At 38.9% G+C, this 17,963-nt stretch overlaps 1 protein-coding gene and 1 pseudogene across 1 annotated transcript; one reads left to right on the top strand and one right to left on the bottom strand.

Moving 5' to 3' along the window:
• Positions 1–1,953: 1,953 nt before the first annotated feature.
• LOC121976482 lies at positions 1,954–9,917 on the top strand (annotated as a pseudogene).
• Positions 9,918–12,391: 2,474 nt separating this feature from the next.
• Positions 12,392–14,978, bottom strand: LOC121976481 (beta-fructofuranosidase 1-like). Its single transcript, XM_042528655.1, has 6 exons — positions 14,552–14,978; positions 14,428–14,436; positions 13,464–14,329; positions 13,020–13,399; positions 12,858–12,945; positions 12,392–12,761 (listed from the first exon to the last, which is right to left on the bottom strand). Exons 1-6 carry the CDS (start codon positions 14,862–14,864, stop codon positions 12,525–12,527), a joined length of 1,893 nt encoding a protein of 630 aa, XP_042384589.1. The 5' UTR covers positions 14,865–14,978; the 3' UTR covers positions 12,392–12,524.
• Between the last annotated feature and the right edge of the window lie 2,985 nt (positions 14,979–17,963).

Genomic DNA, 17,963 nt, shown 5'->3' with positions numbered 1-17,963 from the left:
ACTCATAAGATCGTTCGGTCACGTTGTGGCTCACACTATGTCATATCAACAACTCAATAAATTTGTTGATGTTCCACACAATTATTTTTTTACCAATGTAGGATAACAAATATAAAATTACTTGATAGAAAATTGAAGAATCAAAGTGAAAAAAACACCAACAAGAAAAGTAAATGACAAGTAAGATATCAAGGAAAAAAATTAAAGAAGAAAAATACTTTTATGTGCATCAGACGTTGAACTATTGTATCTTAACCTCTATTCGTCTAGGGTAAGCAATTTATTTTAAATTAAATTAACAGAATCTATTGAATTTAAAATTTAATTTTATTATTTCAAAAATTTATTATTATTTTTAAATATCGGTCATTTTAATTAATTCAGTTCAATTTTATTTCAAAATTTTTAATTTAGTTAAATTAAATAACCCGTATTCCCTAAATAACTCGGTTCCTAATAGACTTTCAAGAAATGTATATTAAAAGTTCAGTTAATTTGATTTTCGACTTAATTAATTGATATTTTATTGGTTTAATTTGTTTAATTTTTATTCAAAAATTTGACCGATTCGGTTAATTAAAAAAAATTGATTTATTCGATTTTAATTAATTAAATCGGTTCAATTTTGAGTCGATTGCTTAATCCTATCTATCTTTTGCGTAGCGTCCTCAAGAAAAATAAAAAAAAGGGGAAAATATTATTAATATTTAAGTATTATTAATACTATAACTTACTGTAAAGCCAAAATTTACCCACACAATTTTTAAAAAAAAATCTACATGTATTTCTTATGTTTGTTATAATTCTTGCTATTAGTTTTTCTCAGTATTATTTTAATAGTAATTATAAAACCATTAGACCATTCTCTTTTCCAAATTTTATAAGAACTTGAACGAATAGTTTCTAATTTTGTAACGAAAAACTAGTACCTAATTAATATATATATATATATATATATATATATATATATATATATATATATATATACTCAATGCTTAACAAAATATATGAGAATTTTTTATAATTAAAATGTATTATTATCATGAGACTATCAGTATGTATATAAGTTTTATTAATTATTAGAGATTTTACAAAATAAATAAACAAATGTGATCATTGAACATAGTGAAAATACTGAATTAAAATCGGAATTCAAACAAAATTCATTGAATAGGTGTAAAGCAAAGAATAGGATCAAATTAGTATTGATTTAGATTAGATTTGACCGACTAAATTTAATTAGATTAAATCAGTTTAATCGATTTAAATTTTTAAGAAAATCTATTTTTTCTTTTTATCTCACTCCAATAACCTCACATGTAAGCCTTCAATCTTCTCTTCTCTTTCCTATTCCTTTGTTTTTTATTTTTACAGTTGTAGCTTAATTATTTTCCCCTCTAACAAGTCTCTTTTCTTCATCATCTTCTCAAGAGTATTTTTTTTCTTTTATTATTTTCTAGCCTACCAATAGCAATCCTATTGTTTCTTCCTCAACTTTTTTTTCTCCTTTTATTTCTTTTTAATCTACCAATAGCAATCAAACTCTTTCTTTCTCTCTAACAAGAATAGTTGGAAAAAGGATAACACTTCCGTTTTTTATTTTTATTTTTCTCTTAGCTGGTTCAAGCAAACCAATATCCTATTGTTCTTCTTGGTTGATTTTTTTAGGTTTTTAATTTACTTTGTTTATGTCGTCAAACTTTTTATTTAATAAAGTAATTAAGCCAGTGGACTATTATTTATTTTTTACTTATTTAGAAATATAATTTGAATAATTTCATAACCGAACTCAAATTCTAATTTCTAGATCCGTGAACTAGAAAATAAACAATTAACAACAAAATAAATAAATAAACAATTTTGTTTTTAAGGTTAGGCCTTATTTGTGGCCCAACAAGAGCTTTTTTAGAAGAAAGCCCAATCCATTGTAGTTCTCATTCCCTTCCTCCTTGCTGCTGCTAGCCTAATTTCGTCTCAAGGTTGAGAGGGAGAACTCTTGCCCGATGATCACATCTACTAGTTGCGGTTGTCTTACATCTAGGTGCATCACGATTAGTCCTTTTCTTTATCGTTTTAAGTCGATTTGGGAAAATTTATCACCGTTGAAGGACAATCTGAGTTCGTTCTAGTGCTTCTCAAATTCATACATGTTGATTCAGACGATTAAACCTCAAACTTTACCAAGATTTTTATCGACAATCCCTTTTCTAGTGGAGTATTTTGATTACATTGCTACTTCGAGTCTCATGTTATAATTATTTAAATGGAATCTATGGAGGAGTCTTTTGCTAATGATGGGATGCTATGATCATTCAAATAGCTAGTGGTTCTAATGTTGTCTATGTCGAAAATTGTATGATACTTTATGTAAGTAGAGAGTTTTAGGACAAAGATGTTGGTGTTCTTCATGAATCAATTGTTGGTTAATACGGAATTTTGTTTGAAGAACCGAAGGAAAGAATCATATTTGTTTGAAGAACCGAAGGAAAGAATCATATTTAAAAGGTCATAATGATTGTAATATTTTTTTGGTTTTAAAAGTCTATATTATGTATTGATTTAATAAACTTAACAATTTTAACAGCCTGTTTTAACCACTAAATCCCAAATGTCTTTTATCTCTTGGTGCGCCGACATTTGGTGTCATGAACTCAGCAATGGGCAAGCGGCGACAGATCAATCGACAAGCTAAGGAGTAAGCAAACAGATCGACATAGTTGCTCTGATTAAAGTGAGTGCTCAACCTCAGAACAGGAAGGCTAGGGTAAGGGCAAGAGGTCTACGAGGGATATCATGGAGGAAGAGATCATAGACTACATGTCAAAGAAGGCACAAAAGAAGGTATTTGTCTTTATTTCTTTTGGGTATTTCGTTAGGTTTTTTTGAGCGTTTTCAATTGGAGTAAACTGTAGCTTGGCAGGTTGCGAAGAAGCTCAAAACAAATGTGGTGGCTAAAAATTCTAACGATCCGAATCCTTTTGGAGAATCTAAGCTGACTGAGAAGTAATATTCCTTTTTTTAAGGCCATTTTTTCCCAAATAAATTATGTTCAGGTATCTTATTTATTTGTCTATTCAAGTTAAATGTTTGATTGCTTAATTTATTTTGATTTACTCAATTCCAAGAAAAAAAATTTGATCCTTGCATGATTGTAGCTATAATAGTGCATTGAAGGTGTAGAAGAATAGTCAGAACTTGCAATCAATTAATCTATCAAATATCAGGGCATAATTGTATAGTTGAGATGTTTTTTATGCGGACTATCTTTTTTTTACTATCACTTGAAATAGATTGTAGTGATCAATGAGAATATGCGCGAGGTATAAGGGGAAAAATGTAACAGATATAAAGTGATAAGGTCAAGAATCCTTGTTAAGAATTTAGAATTAAACTTTCGATTGTACAAGTTGCAAAATTGAAAGCAAACAAAATGAATAAGAGAAGATATAATAGGAAAAATAGATAGGGAGAAGTTGAAAAGGCACATTTCTTTGCTTTGTTTAAAGTATGTCTGTAAAGGGTGTTTTTGATATCCGAGTTCTCATATTATCTCCTTTCCTTCAAGTTATGTTTAGTTGGAGAAGGCAAAGGTAGACAAACATAAAGTGGAAATAAGTTGTTGGGTTAGCATAAGATACAGTTAGACTGCTTAGTAGAAGTTACTCTGTTAAAAGCTGCCAAAGCTTTCATTATATGTATTTGCTCTGCAACACCAAGGCAAATACAGAATCAGGCATGAATATTTAGATATGACATTTTCTTCTTTGTCTTATGCATTCATTTGATTATTTCTACACAAAATATGTTTTCTTCCTAATTAGACATTCATCCTCAAGTTGCGTGTTAATTCCTGTAGAAACATCATATCACTGTTTTGTATTGGTAGGCTTGTCTGGAGGAAAAAGATAGAACATGATATTACTTGAGGTGTACCTCTTGATATATTAGCGAAGGCTAAAAAGAGGAGGCAAAGAGAAAAATGGTAATTATCATTGATAATTAAATAATTCATAATAGTTAGTTCTTTTTTTATATTATATTTCATTTTGCTTGGATTGATCAAGGAAGATTGGCTTTAGTAACTAATGAAGTACAGTTTACTAGTCTACTAAGCCTATTCTTTGCTTGGGTACTCGTGATTATAAGACTTGAAAACCCATAGTGGCATTTAAGGTTTGCTCCACCTGTCACTAACTAAGATGGTTGTATTAAGTGCAGAGTTGCTTCCTGTTAGATAATATACACTTTGGTTCCATCTGTGTATGTGAGACATGATAATATAATATCACTACATATTAGTCAACTTCTTATACTGTTGGTCGCTCTTATTTGCTGAATTTGTAGTTTGAACTTGATTTCACATTCGATACATGTTGTGCTCAAGGGAAATGAATGATGATTATTGTTCATGAATAAAGATAAAGTTTTCTAATTTGCTAAAAATGTGTCATTGCATAAACCTAAGTAGATTTTCCTGGATTCAACTCTTTTGAGTAATTCAGTTTATTCTTCTATATTCTATTTTTGAAAAACAATGGATTGAAATTTTACAGGAGGAAGAATTCTCTAATTTACTTTTTTATCTGCTACAACTCCGAAGTTTGGCTGTAGGTTTTTATTGCTGCATACTAATTTAATTTTACTGATGCAGGCTGAGATTGAAAAGGTCAAGAAAAGAAGGGAAAGCACAACATGAAGAAATGGTTTGGCCAAATTCTCAATTTTCTATGAATATACTTATCTGAATCTTTGTAAATGTTTTCCTTATGATAGTTCAGTTAAGTCTTCTCATACTTTCTTTGTAAAATCCTGCAGACGATGTTGGGAAGAAAGAGAGACCGAGCTGAGTTTCTAGATTGGGAGAAGAAAGAAGAAGAGGTGACTATATTTTCAACTTGCCACATTTTTTCTACTCTTGATTTTGTAGTCTTTCATGATATTCTTTTTTATCTTCTATTAATTTTGTTCTACTGTGTTGTTTCACTTTCATCAAAGCAAAGTTAGATCCGAGATTAGATTGTAGAAGGGCGTGCAAAACCCATTGACATACTTACAAAGACCCTTAGCGGTTCAGAAAAATTTGATTTTGGTCTAAATGAATCGTACGTTGTATTTAAGGTATTTAGCTCTCAATTCTCAACCCCTTCTTGATAAAGCTCTAACTTAAAATTCGCTAATGCTAATATTTACATTTAGATTAGGTTTCTTGAGTACTCACTAACATTGAGAATTGTTGATTGTCATAACAGTTACCTCTTAATGTGTGTGTGTGTTTTTTTTTTTACTTTTGAATTGATTATTCATGGATGTTAAACATTGTAACTGCAGGGGCTTACCCTGAAGGAATTGGAAGAATTTTGTGATGACATTAAAATGCATTTGGATTTGGATAAAACACCACCAATTCAAATCAGATATTGGGAGGTGAAGTCCTTGCTTTTAGATCTTTCGTGGTGCTTACAACTTGAATTTTTGTACATTCCATTGTACTGCCTTCTCTCCCTTTCTCTCACATGGAGAAGAAAGTTTATTCTTGATTTGCCTTTTAAAATTAGTCATTTCCATAATTTCATATATTTTTTATAGGCATTATTGGCTATACATTTTAAAATTAGCTGATTTAGGAAGCAAAATATTATTTAAATAAATTTGGATGAATGAAAGATGAGGGATGTCTAATGTAATGCAAATATTATCAAATAAACTCGCCTATGATCAATTTATGTTATAAAAAGGGAATTATGTTTTGTGAACAATTTTAAGATTTCAGATTGTGTAGTTGGTCCATTGTGAACTTTTCCCTTTTTTTCCTAGTGTAGTTGATTCCTAATGTAGTTGATATCTTGTGGGTTCTTGATACTGAACAGGCGTTGATGGTAGTTTGCAACTGGGAACTTGTAGAAGCTCAGAAAAGAGATGCAATTGATTGAGCTAGAGTACGTGGTGAGCAAGCACCTCTGCTAGTTCTTGTAGAAGAAAGGGGTTTACACTCGAGTTTCGAGGCTGATGTGAAGGATCTATTAAAAGGGAAACAGTCCAAGGAGTTGGAGTTGATGCAACAAAGAATTAAGTCACAGATGCGCTCAGGCACTGCCAAGGTTGTCAAGTATTGGAAGGCTATTCTGAAACACCTCCAAAAATACAAGGCAAAGGTATGCTACCTATCTAGTACAATAATTACATGCTTTGAATGATCGGAATCATCGACTCTATATATATGGCCTCCTTTGTTCTTCTAGAGTTGAATCAACTTCATAATTTGACGTTAACCTTTATGCCTCTGCTATTTCCCTTCATGTTGGTCTTTTAATATACTTATCCTGAATCTATGTCTCCTGCTAGTTACTATTGCAGCTGAACTGAAATCTTTGCTAGCTCTTTGTACCCATGTTGGACTTTGGCACTATTACTTCGACGCCAACCAAGGTTTAAAATCTCGACCCGTATCAAGGTTTCAGTCCTATACCGGAATGATACGGTTTTAGTATCGTGCTGTGCCGATAGGGTTTCAATATATATATATATATATATATATATATATATATATATATGGTGGTAAAAGGCGAATACGCTCGCCCCCAACGCCCCCGCCAACCCGTCCTAAGGCCAACACGAAGGAGGTAAATCACGGACGACTACTAGTCTTTGGAATAATGACTAGCACATAAGGGAGACATTTACTTCGGCTTTGCCGAGATTCAAACCCCAGACCTCATGGTGGTAACACCTGATGTGCTAGCCACTAGATCATCCTGAGGGGACACAATATATATATATATATATAGGCTTGGTTGTTGTTGTATTAATTGTATGTAACTTGTCAGTATACATTTCTCAAAACTTCTAAAATAAAAAATAGCTAATATAAAGTATTTTGTAGACGCAAATATCAGACATTCATATCAACAAATATGTGTTACGATCAGGAACTAAGAATTCTAAATGTAGAGAGCTGAATATGTTAATATTTATAGTTCCAAATCTTACTTATAAGATACAAAAAATTATTATCTATAATAATTATATAAATTAACATAAAATCATAATTTATATTTAATAATTATATAAATTATTTATTTATTAATTTATATAATATATAATTATAGTTCATAAATATTCTAAAGTGTATATATATAGCTTATATTGAATTATAAAATCAAATTTATTTAAAAAATTTATATATTTATTAAAAAATAACAATTATTTTTTTAGAATTATTTATAAAATTTTAAAATAATTTTAAATATTTTTATAAAATTTTAAAATTATTTTAAATATTTTTATAAAATTTTAATCTATTTTTAATTTATAAAAATAATTTAAAGTTTATTTTAAAAATTATTTTTAATTATATAGCTATATATTATATAAATTATCTATTTTTATTTTAGTTTTTTTATATTTTTAATAAAAATATGCATTATAATTATATTAATTAATTAACGATTTATTTAATTAATTATTAATTTTTATAATATATAACTATAATAATTAATTAGAAATAGATATTATATATATAATATAATGATTTTAATTAAAACATTTTATAAAACCTTTTTCCTCATTCTCGCTATTCCGTCGCCTTCGCCTTGCCGCCGCCTTTGCCTCGCCGCCTAGCCATTGCTGCAAGGCTCGCTCAATTACTCCACGGCGGTTGCGGGGTTCACGCGATGAGTCCTCCGTCACTGCGGTGCTCGCGCAACGAGTATACCACGACTGAGGGGCTCGCGCGACGAGTTCGCCGCATCTGTAGAGCTCACGCGACGCCTCCTTTGCGGCCGCAGGGCTTGGGTGACGCCTCTGAGGTCGACCATGGGCTTCGAAACCTTTTGAACGCCGGTGTCGGGCGGAACGGTAAGTTTCGTCCGTTCCACCCGTTCCGCTTGGCACGGGACGAAATTTATATCCTTACGCCAACACTTCATGTGGACACTTGCACATCTATTGGTTATGCGCAAAAAATACTCATTTCCCTGTCTATGTAACTTAGCTTATTGGTATAGGTGTCATTCATACTTCCCCATAGGTTGACGCAGTTGATACCTAAGTGTGTTTGCTCTAATAGGTCTTGAGATCAATTTTTAGCCGGTGCAAAATGCCTCGTTGGGTGTCTGATCTCCCCCATGCAAAGGCCCACTGCGCTAAGACAAAATATCCCCCGTAATTTACCTGCATGTATCTTATCATGGAACCAACGATACTGAATCGCTTGGAGTGAACGATATCATCCTTTTGCTCTAATATTTGGCCTTATTTTTTTAAAGTAGGGATAGGTGTCCTCGAATAGCAAAGGATAATTGGGACCATGACAGATGTGCCTTTGTCTCATTACTTTTCATTTCAATGGTAAAGAATGTGGCAAACACACATTTAAATAAAACATATGTCTTCCATTATGCATCTGGTTATATTATTTAAAATTAAAATTTTAGGATTTATGCAATCTAAACCTATACTGTGCATTTTAAAGTTTTTCTCTCGATCTATTGTTTCTATTAAGATGAAATTAGCTCTTTTAATTCTTGGCATTATAGCTCAAACGCTATATGCAGGCTACTCTTAGAGAAATCCATGCCTCACTTCTCCAAAAGCATCTACAAGAACATGAAGATGCAAAAGCAGAAGAGGAAGAGTTGCAGGATCCAGAGGGTAAATAACTTGGGAATTTAATTAACTTAGTTATCTGAACTTGTTTGAGTCCTATACTTATGCTGTAAGTTATTATTATTATTATTTTCTAGATTACAAGCATTATTCTCGTGAGAATGTAATCGAGGAAGCTGATGAACCCGAAGAAGCAGGTTCATTCTCACCTTGACTCTTGCAAGGTGATGAAGACAATGATGCAACTGATCTTGAAGAAGACTGGGCTAAACTGGTAATGTGCCTCTCCTGCTGTTGGGCAACTTGTACTGTACATGCCATGGAACAAGCCTAGAATTCTTCTCAACTTTTTGTTTTTATTCTTGATATTCCATGTTCAATCGTATTGAGTTGGGCACTCCCGGCTTTTTGATTAATTCGTGTTTGGTTTGGCTGATTTGGAAGGACGAATTGCACATATCAACCAGTCAATTGGGATCAGTGATGGATTTTTGCTTATTCTGACAACCAATTTATTTGACTCTCTCCTTGTTGCATTACTTTCTGAATTGGGAGGCTTTTCAGAGTATGCTTAATTTAGTATCTCATCTCTTGCAGGAGCGGAAACGCAAAGTTGTAGCAATGGAGCAGCGAATGAGGACTCAGGAAGCAATACTGCAGAGATGTCGAGCACACCCGAAGACATTGTGGAACTTGAAGTCACGAGAGCGATGGGACCTATGGAAGAAGGTGATGCAGTTTTCGGTGCTGACTCTGAAGTAACTCTGGATTCATTGGTATTAGTTTACTCTCTTTTCTTCGTGTGAAACTACATGTTCTATTGTGCTGTGACTTTTATTTCATCAATAACCACTTTATGTGAAATACATTTTGTTTTAGAAGCGTCATCTATGGATCATTTTGAAGAACATTGCTTATGGATTGAAAAAAAAGGGATCTAACAAGTGAAAGTTTTAAAGGACTTATTTTTTGCTATTGGGTTTTTATTTTTTTTCAGGTGTATTGGCGGCATGACAAATACCTGTCGCGAAAACCGAAGTATTCGAATTGTGTTTTTAATGGATCTGAGCGGAACAAATACAATCCAACTCATTATGATCACGACGATCCTCCTAATATTGTCAAGAGATACAAGTTCCACATATTTTACCCTGATCTTGTTGATAAGTCGAGAAGGATAACAACAGTGATGAAACTTGCATTATGATTCCATGCTGGGCCACCCTACGAGGATATTGTGAGTAGCAATTTATCAAGCTTCTAACAATATGTTAATGAAAATATCAAATGCCAACATTGAGTGCCAACACTGATCCCTCTCTAATGAAGAATTCCAAATTTAGTCTTATTCTAAAATATCCAATCCAAGCCTCTTTGCTCTTTCCACCTATTGTATTGAAATATCCTTGTGTAGTCATATCGGATCATTTTGCCAAGTAGCTTGATATAGGAATAATTTACCTCCTCCGTGTTGGTCCTGGGACGGATTGACAGGGGCGCTGGGGACAAGCGTATTCGTCTTTTTGCCATCTTGATACAGGAATGATATGTTACTCAACTCTCGTTGTGCGACTGTACGTGACTCTTTGTAGCAGTACTCCATCATTTTTTTCTACTGTAATAGCGTCATGTTAGAATTAAAAAAAAACCCTAAATCCTTCGTCTCCCTCACCCTCTTAAAAATCTAAACATTTTTGAATAACTCCCTCATTTTCCTCAATGCATTCTCACCTCCTAGAGTCGTTGATCAACGTCTTTGCCAATCAACTCCCTTGGTGTTGCATAGCCTCGACGAGCCTGTTTGTTGTCGTTCATTTGCAGTGTGTTCCCCTATATATATGCTCTAAACATCTTCTTACTCCATCTAAATGCTACAGTTTTAGAGTTTATACAGTGTTGTAGCAGTTACAAAACCGTAGCTACTACAATGCTCTTAGACTAGAATATTGTAGCAGCTACGGAATCGTAGCTGCTACAAAGCGGTAGTCACATTGTAGAAGTTATGATACCCTAGCTGTTACTATATCTATTTGCAATGTTGTTAGAAAAAATTATTTTGGAAAGAATTATTAGATCCGATTTTAAATTTTTAAATTGCAATGTTTAAGCAATATCTATAATTTATTGTTGGATATTAGAACCTAAATGGACCAATATCGGTTTTGTGGAAAAATCGGAATGCCATCAATAGATAGAAGTCATAATTGACTTCAAAATTGAAATCTACGTTTCGCGTAGATAAATTTAGACTATTAATTTGCTCAAAATCGATTAAAGGTGAATGAGAAATTAATTGTTTAAAGTCGGCCCAAATAAACATTAATTACTCATTAATAATATATAAGGAAATGCATGGGAGAATAGTCCCACATCGGAAATTTTCGATGTGCATTCTTTGCTTATTAATGATGCTGTGTTAATGGAGTTAATTCAGAAAAAGACCAGGTGCTCTCTTCTCAGGTCCGCCACGTACGCATCGTCGCGAGGAGCATTGAGGAGCTTAAATTTATGCTCCAAATGACATTGCAGTGCTTACGTGGCACTCGGGTGACGTGTCAGACTCGTATCTGACATGGCAATGCCTATGTGGCATCCACGTGGCCAAGAAGAGATGACTGGACTGTTGATTGGGGCAAACGGATGGCTACTGTTGATCAAAGAGGTGTGATGGATCGCCGGTGATGCGATCTGGAGCGTTGGATCGCGAAGAGTCATGATCTGACCACTTGGGATGAGACTTGATTTGAAGCATTAGATCGAATGGATCAGTAGATTCAGATCCGATGGCTGATGACAATAGGCGAGATTTGAGGGTCACAACTCTTCAGATCTGATGGATGAGATTAAAGTGGGATATGTGAAAGGTTATAACTCTTCAGAATGGACGATCCAGATCGATCCAGCCCAAAGAACACATCCACTCACCCAAAAGGCATTCAACCTCTTCATTTGGTATAAATAGAACCCTCCAGATGCTGGAAAATTCATTCGAATCATCGAATTCATCTATTCTACTCTCTCTTGAGCATTCATCTCATCTTGTGCATAAAGAGTCCAAATAGCCTACGAGAAGGTTCGCTGGTGTCGGAATTCGGAGTGCTACGATTCCGAGACGTTCGTCGTTGTATCTTGGGAACGAATTGCTACTATCTGTTAGCACCGTAGCGGAGCAATATCATTTACGGAGATAGTGTCGAACACTAGCCTCGACGATCAATATCAATTTGCGCACTCCGAGAGATACCGGGTCCAACATTTATAACAATTGAAATTGTTATAATTAACCAATACACTTTTACATAGGTTAATTTTAACGCAAAATGTTCTATCATACTTTTGATTCACTTTTAGTGAATGAGATTAATAGATTGAAAATTGGTCAATTTCTTGCATCTGTGGCCGTTTTTCTAATCTTTGAATTTATTGGTACCGCCTAGAATCAATTTTGGCCAAGTTTAGCATGAATAACATTTATAGTTTTTCCTCCTTTTGAATTTATTGGAACCACCTCCAATCAAACTTTGCCAAGTTTAGTATGAATATCATTTATAAGCTATTCAGCGAAATATTTTGATGCTCAAAAAGAGTTTTTATCGTATGGTGGGTGAGGCGGTTTGATTTAACCATTTCAAATAAGAATATCTGAACTAGGAAATTTTTAATTATAAAGGACGGGTCTAGGTATTTGCCCTAACTACAATTCAACTATTAAATGGTTGCTAATATGCTTGTATTGTTCGACAGGTTTTTCACATTGAAAGGTAGAAAATATGAAATGACATATTGGTAGTTAAGTATCTCAAATTATCTTCACAATACCATTAATTACATTTTACATCCCTTAATAGAAATTTAAGAATGAATAAATACACCTTGCTTGACCAAATTATGTAATTATCTTTTGTTCACTCTCTTTAATTCTAGGTGAAGATGGAGCGGAGCTTGGTGGCCGTCGAGTGATCTCCGTCGTTGAACGGCCTGATGGAGGCGGAGTCCATCTGCCAGACCTTGACTGACTTGCAGGTGACGTCCCCGGCGGTGGCATTGTTGAAGAGGAAGATCTGCGTCTGCCCGTAGATGGCCCTCGTCGGGTACACCCTCGATGTGATGCACCTCCGCCCTCCTTGCGCAAAGCTCTCCACGATCGAATGATCCACCTGTCAAAATTTATCATCCATCCTCTTAATTACTTGAAACAATTTTTGATAAAGTTTTCCACTGTAATTAGTTTAGTTAGCTAGATCTCTCAGTACCATTATCCTTAGCGATAAGGTTTCACCATCAAGCACCGGAACCAAGCTTCCGTACACTCTCTTCGCCAGATCACCGGCCAACGACGACCTAAACGAAGGTAATTTACACCCATGAAATCCATTTAAATTCATTAACAGTTTAATTATATATATAGTTCATGCCTGAGCTCATCTTGGCAGAAATGGGTGGTGATGCCGCCGTCGGTTCTCCTCCCAACGTAGAAATACACCGCGGTCTGCTCCAGACGGTCCCGGTCGGCCAGCACGAGCAAACCGAACGGGCCGAGCGCGCCCCGGCCGGCGGCTCCACCGCTCGTGCTGCAGTTGTATCCGACATCGGCCAGTGCAGATTTGTTCACCGTGAACTCCGCGACGATGTCCAAAGTGGCTGCTCCGACGTCCAAGGGCACGACGGAGCCGGCGGCGAGGGTGACGTTGGCGAACTCTTTTCCGGCGATCCTCAGCCTCTCGACCTCCTCCACCGGCCACTGGAGGAGGTTGCTGCCGGTCTTCTGGTCGAACACTACGGTTCTTGGAATGGCCTGCGGATTCAAGCAAATTGAGGAATCGTCCATAAAATCGACCAGAAGGGGACAAAATTGGCACCTGGAGGGACGCCCAGCCCTTGGCCACGTCGGCCCGCTCGCTGTCGGTCTCACCGACCCAACCCCACAGGACTCGCCGCCGCTTCGCCGGGTCGAAGAATGTCTTCGACGCGTAGAACTTGCCGTAGTCGTACCGCAGCCCGATACCGACGTCGGCCGCCGGCTCATCTGGCTCCCATGAGTTTCGCGACGCGTCGTACCTCCCGATCGCGTAGTAGTCGTGCTTGTCGTCGTCCAGGCTGGCCTTGAGCACGTGCTTCACGTCGGGACCTGCCGGCGCCGACGTGTCCAGCCCCGTCGCCGATTCCGTCGCCACCGGGTAGAAGTCCACGCACTCCCACATCCCCGTGCCCGCCACCTCGTGCAGCGCGCCGGGGAGCAGCTCGTACTTTAAGAAGTCAACCGTCCGGTAGACCAGCACGATCCCCGCGTGCCGCCGCGTGTCATTCTTGGATCCAATGGCGACGTGCCACGCGTCTCCCACGAACCAGGCGGTGGTGGGGTCCCGGAAGTCCTTCGCCTGGACCTCCGGCGGCGGGACGAGAACCGGGTTCTCCCCATGCTTGGCCCACGACAGCAAGAGCGGGTCGGTGGGGTCCGCCGGGAAAGCGAGGTTCTGGACTTGGACCGACTCGGCGGTCGAGCCGGTGTAGAGCACGGCGAGGCGGCCGTCGGGGAGGAGTGTGGCGGACCCGGTCCACACGCCATTGGCGTCGTACCAGCGATCGGGAACCATGGTGACGGGCAAGTAGAGCCAGTGGACGAGGTCGTGGGAGACAGCGTGCCCCCACGTTATGTTCCCCCACACGGCGGAGTCGGGGTTGTACTGGTAGAACAGGTGATACCATCCCTCGTAGTAAACAGGCGCTGTAAGATTTTACTTTAATTTCAAAATCACGATCGAGGAATTACTATTTAAACCGGACGAATCTAGCATTTTCAAACACTACACTGTTCTAACTCACCGTTAGGATCTGAGTCGAGCATTTCATATCGCACGCAGCACATGCACAACGATTCACCGTCAGCGAAAAAAGAAAACAGAGGAAAGAAAGAAAGAAAGAAAGAAAGAGAGGGAGAGAGGGAGACCATTCATCCAATTCTTCTCTGGTTGGAAATGGAAGGAGGTGCGTTGCCAGAGGAACATGTTGTTGGTCCACGGATACGACGACTCGGAGAACAGCCTCGAGCCGGTGGACTTCTCCGAGACGCCGGCAGCGGGGCCACGGGAGACCGGGAGGTTTTGAGCTTTCCCCGGCTCGACGCCATTGGTGTTTCGGGAGGAGAGGAGGCAGAGGAGGAGCACGGCGGAGGCTCCGGCGACGGAGAGACACCGGAGGAGCTTCTTCTTGGAGGAGGGAGAGGGGCGGTGGAGGAGAGGAGGATAAGAGGAGTAGTCCATGGCGGTGGTGGATCGATTGAGTGTGGTTGAATAATGAATGCTGCTGTTGTATGGGGTGAATTATAAAGTAGGAAAGGAGGAGGAAGGGAAACTGAGAAGGGACGGAAGAAAGGGACCGATACTAAATATGATGATGGTGCATTAATAGGTGGTAATTAAAAAAAAACGAGGGAGGAAGAGAGAAACAAAAAAACGAAGATTGATTGTCTGATTGATACCTGCCATGTGGGCCCTCCCTCAGGAGTAACACTTCTCTATATATATCTTGATAGTTCAGATGTAATTAGACTTTGGTTTTAATTAATCTCAACTAAACTTGAATGTGGTCATGCCCGGCAATCAACTTTTCAAATCTTTAATCTCTTTAGATGAAAATGTATTACAATACGCTATAGTTAAGATTTGAAATCATGTCCCAATTGGGGCAAAAAAGACGAATATATTCGCTCCTAGCGCTCTTGTCAATTCGTCCTAGAGTTAACACGAAGAAGGTAAATCACGGGCGGCTACTAGCATTTGGAATAGTGACTAGCACATAAGGGAGGTATTTATCTCGGCTTTGTCGAGATTCGAACTCCAGACCTCATTATGGTAACACCTCATGCACTAGCCACTAGACCCATCCGAGGGGACTTGAAATCATGTCCAAGGACTTTATCTTTGTGTAAAGATGATGATGGTAGAAGTTGTTTTGAATTATGGTTGATGTGGGATATATCTAGAAGGCTTAGAGGAAATTAGGGAAAGGAGGAGGGGCAATTTAATCTTTTCACATATGGAGGGTTTTGGGGTTTTATGGGGGTGCTGGTTGCTTTCGCTGCCAGGAGGAAGATGCAATGGGTGGCCGCCTTTGTTGCCTTCGACGTCGACCAAGTTCGATGGCGGCAGCCCCTTGCCCTCATGTCGCTGCCTCACGCACGCCGACGCCATCTCATGCGTCGGCGTTGTCTTCTCCGTAACATACACACGCGGTCGCCACTCCCCTCCTTCTCCTCCTCACGCTGCCTTCCTCACACAACCCACCATTCAGCGCCACCTCTGTCCTTCCTCTTCTCTCTCTCAGTCTCTCTCTCTCTCTCTATCTCTCTCACACAGCCGCCTCCCGCCATCGCCGGCATAGACGCACGCCGCCAGAGCCCTCATTTTCTCCCTCACTCACGCTGCCATGCGCCGACAAACCTCTCTCCCTCTCCTCTCGCCGACAGTCTCAGCGAGCAGCCCACGCGTCGGCAACACTCTCTCCCTCTCCATATCGACGCCCCAGCACTGCCTCTCTTTGCTCTACAGTCCTGGCTAGCAGCCGTCAGCCACAGATGTCGCTGCCAGATCTGATCAGCCAGCAACCCTATCGTCAGATTTGACTTGTTGGCGCCCTTACCTCTAGATTCAATGTGGATCAATGTTTGCGTAGTCCGTGTTCCGACGATCTAGCAGTCCACTCGGTCATTCTGATCTAGTCCATCTCGGCCCACGTGCTGTTGTCATATTTCGGCTTTTGTGCCATTATTGTACCTTAGCCTATGTGTTGCTATTATCTCCTGGCCTGTGTGTCGATGTCATAGCTCGACCTGTGTACCGAGGTCGCATCGAGTTTCGTGCCACCGCGTCTAGCTCCTCGTCGTTAGATTCAGCTCTCTAGCATGCTCATAGTCATCTGCTCTTCTGGGTCACAACAACTTGAGCAACGTCCCACTTGAGGGCGCCCCCTCGGGTCAGGGTACATTCTCTATACTCACTCTACATTCATTTCATTATTATGTGTCTTAATCTGTTACTTATATATTTGTTGGATCTACCTCGAGCATCGGGGTACTAGGGACCGGGGCAACCTAGTCACTGGCTACAGGTAGCGTTGACCAGAGAATTTTTGACGACTTGGTCAACATAGAAGTGATCTCACGATATCCCCTCTCCTGGACATCGTAATTCGGTCAACATTTCATCCACCTCACCCGGTGGTCCGTCTAACTCAGATTCTGGACAGGATCAATTTGTCGCCGTCTGTGGGAATCTTCTCCTCCTGTTCTGGAACGTGAAGATGGATAACATCGGGAGGTTCTCTGCTATTATCACAGTCCCGGAGGATCCTGATGAACATACTATCTTCTCCTCTCGTTCCACGGGTATTCGGGAGTCGAGGGATTGAATTGGAGCTTTAGCTGACCGACAAGTTAGTTTTTCCATTATATTTTTTCCTTGACTCCATGGGTATTCGGGAGTCAAGAGACTGAGAAAAACCCTCAGCTGGTTGGCACGACTCCTCGATCAGGTACATTATGGGTTCTATTCCTTTTTTATAGTTATAGGATCTACTATAGTTCTTGATAAAAGAGTAAGATCCTAGTCCCTTGATAAAAAACTAGGATCCTAGATCTTTGATTGGACACTAGGGGCACAACTCCCTGATTAGACATTAGGGGCACAACTCTCCGATCAGACAATAGGGACACAACCTCCCGATCAGTGACTTGCAGTACAACTTCTCGATCAAGATTTAGAAGTCTTGCTCTTTGATTACAGGCTAGAGGTCTTAATTTCTGATCAGGGATTAGGGGCCCAACTCCCCGGTCAGGTGTGTTATAGGCTCTACACCCTTCATTATAAGGCTCTGCATCCTTTTACTACTACAGGCTCTACACTCTTCACTATAGGGCTCTGCATCCTTTTACTGCTACAGACTCTGCACCCTTCACCATGGGGCTCTACATCCTTTTACTGCTACAAGCTCTGCACCCTTCACAATGGGGATCTGCATCCTCTTACTATTATATACTCTACATCCTCCACTTGTTTTGCATCCTCTTACATCTACACGCTTTGCTCCCTTCACTCACGGTGCTCTGCTTCCTTCTATTGCTATGGACTCTGCTCCCTTATATTACCATGGGTTTCACTCCCTTTAATGATCAAGGTTCAGATTGTTATCTTCTCCCCTCACTCCATAGGCATTCGGGAGTTGAGGGACCGAGACAAATCCTTAGTCGGTAGACAACACTCCGCGATCAAATATGATAAAGGCTCTCCTCCCTCATATTGCTACGGGCTCCGCTTCTATAGAATTCAAGGCTTCACCTCCCCCATTTAGGGTCGAGCTATCAC

Source organism: Zingiber officinale, chromosome 4B (assembly GCF_018446385.1).
Source record: "Zingiber officinale cultivar Zhangliang chromosome 4B, Zo_v1.1, whole genome shotgun sequence".
Classification (NCBI taxonomy): domain Eukaryota; kingdom Viridiplantae; phylum Streptophyta; class Magnoliopsida; order Zingiberales; family Zingiberaceae; genus Zingiber; species Zingiber officinale.
The sequence above is the reverse complement of the archived record's forward strand: the minus strand, read 5'-3'. Positions and strand labels throughout refer to the sequence as shown.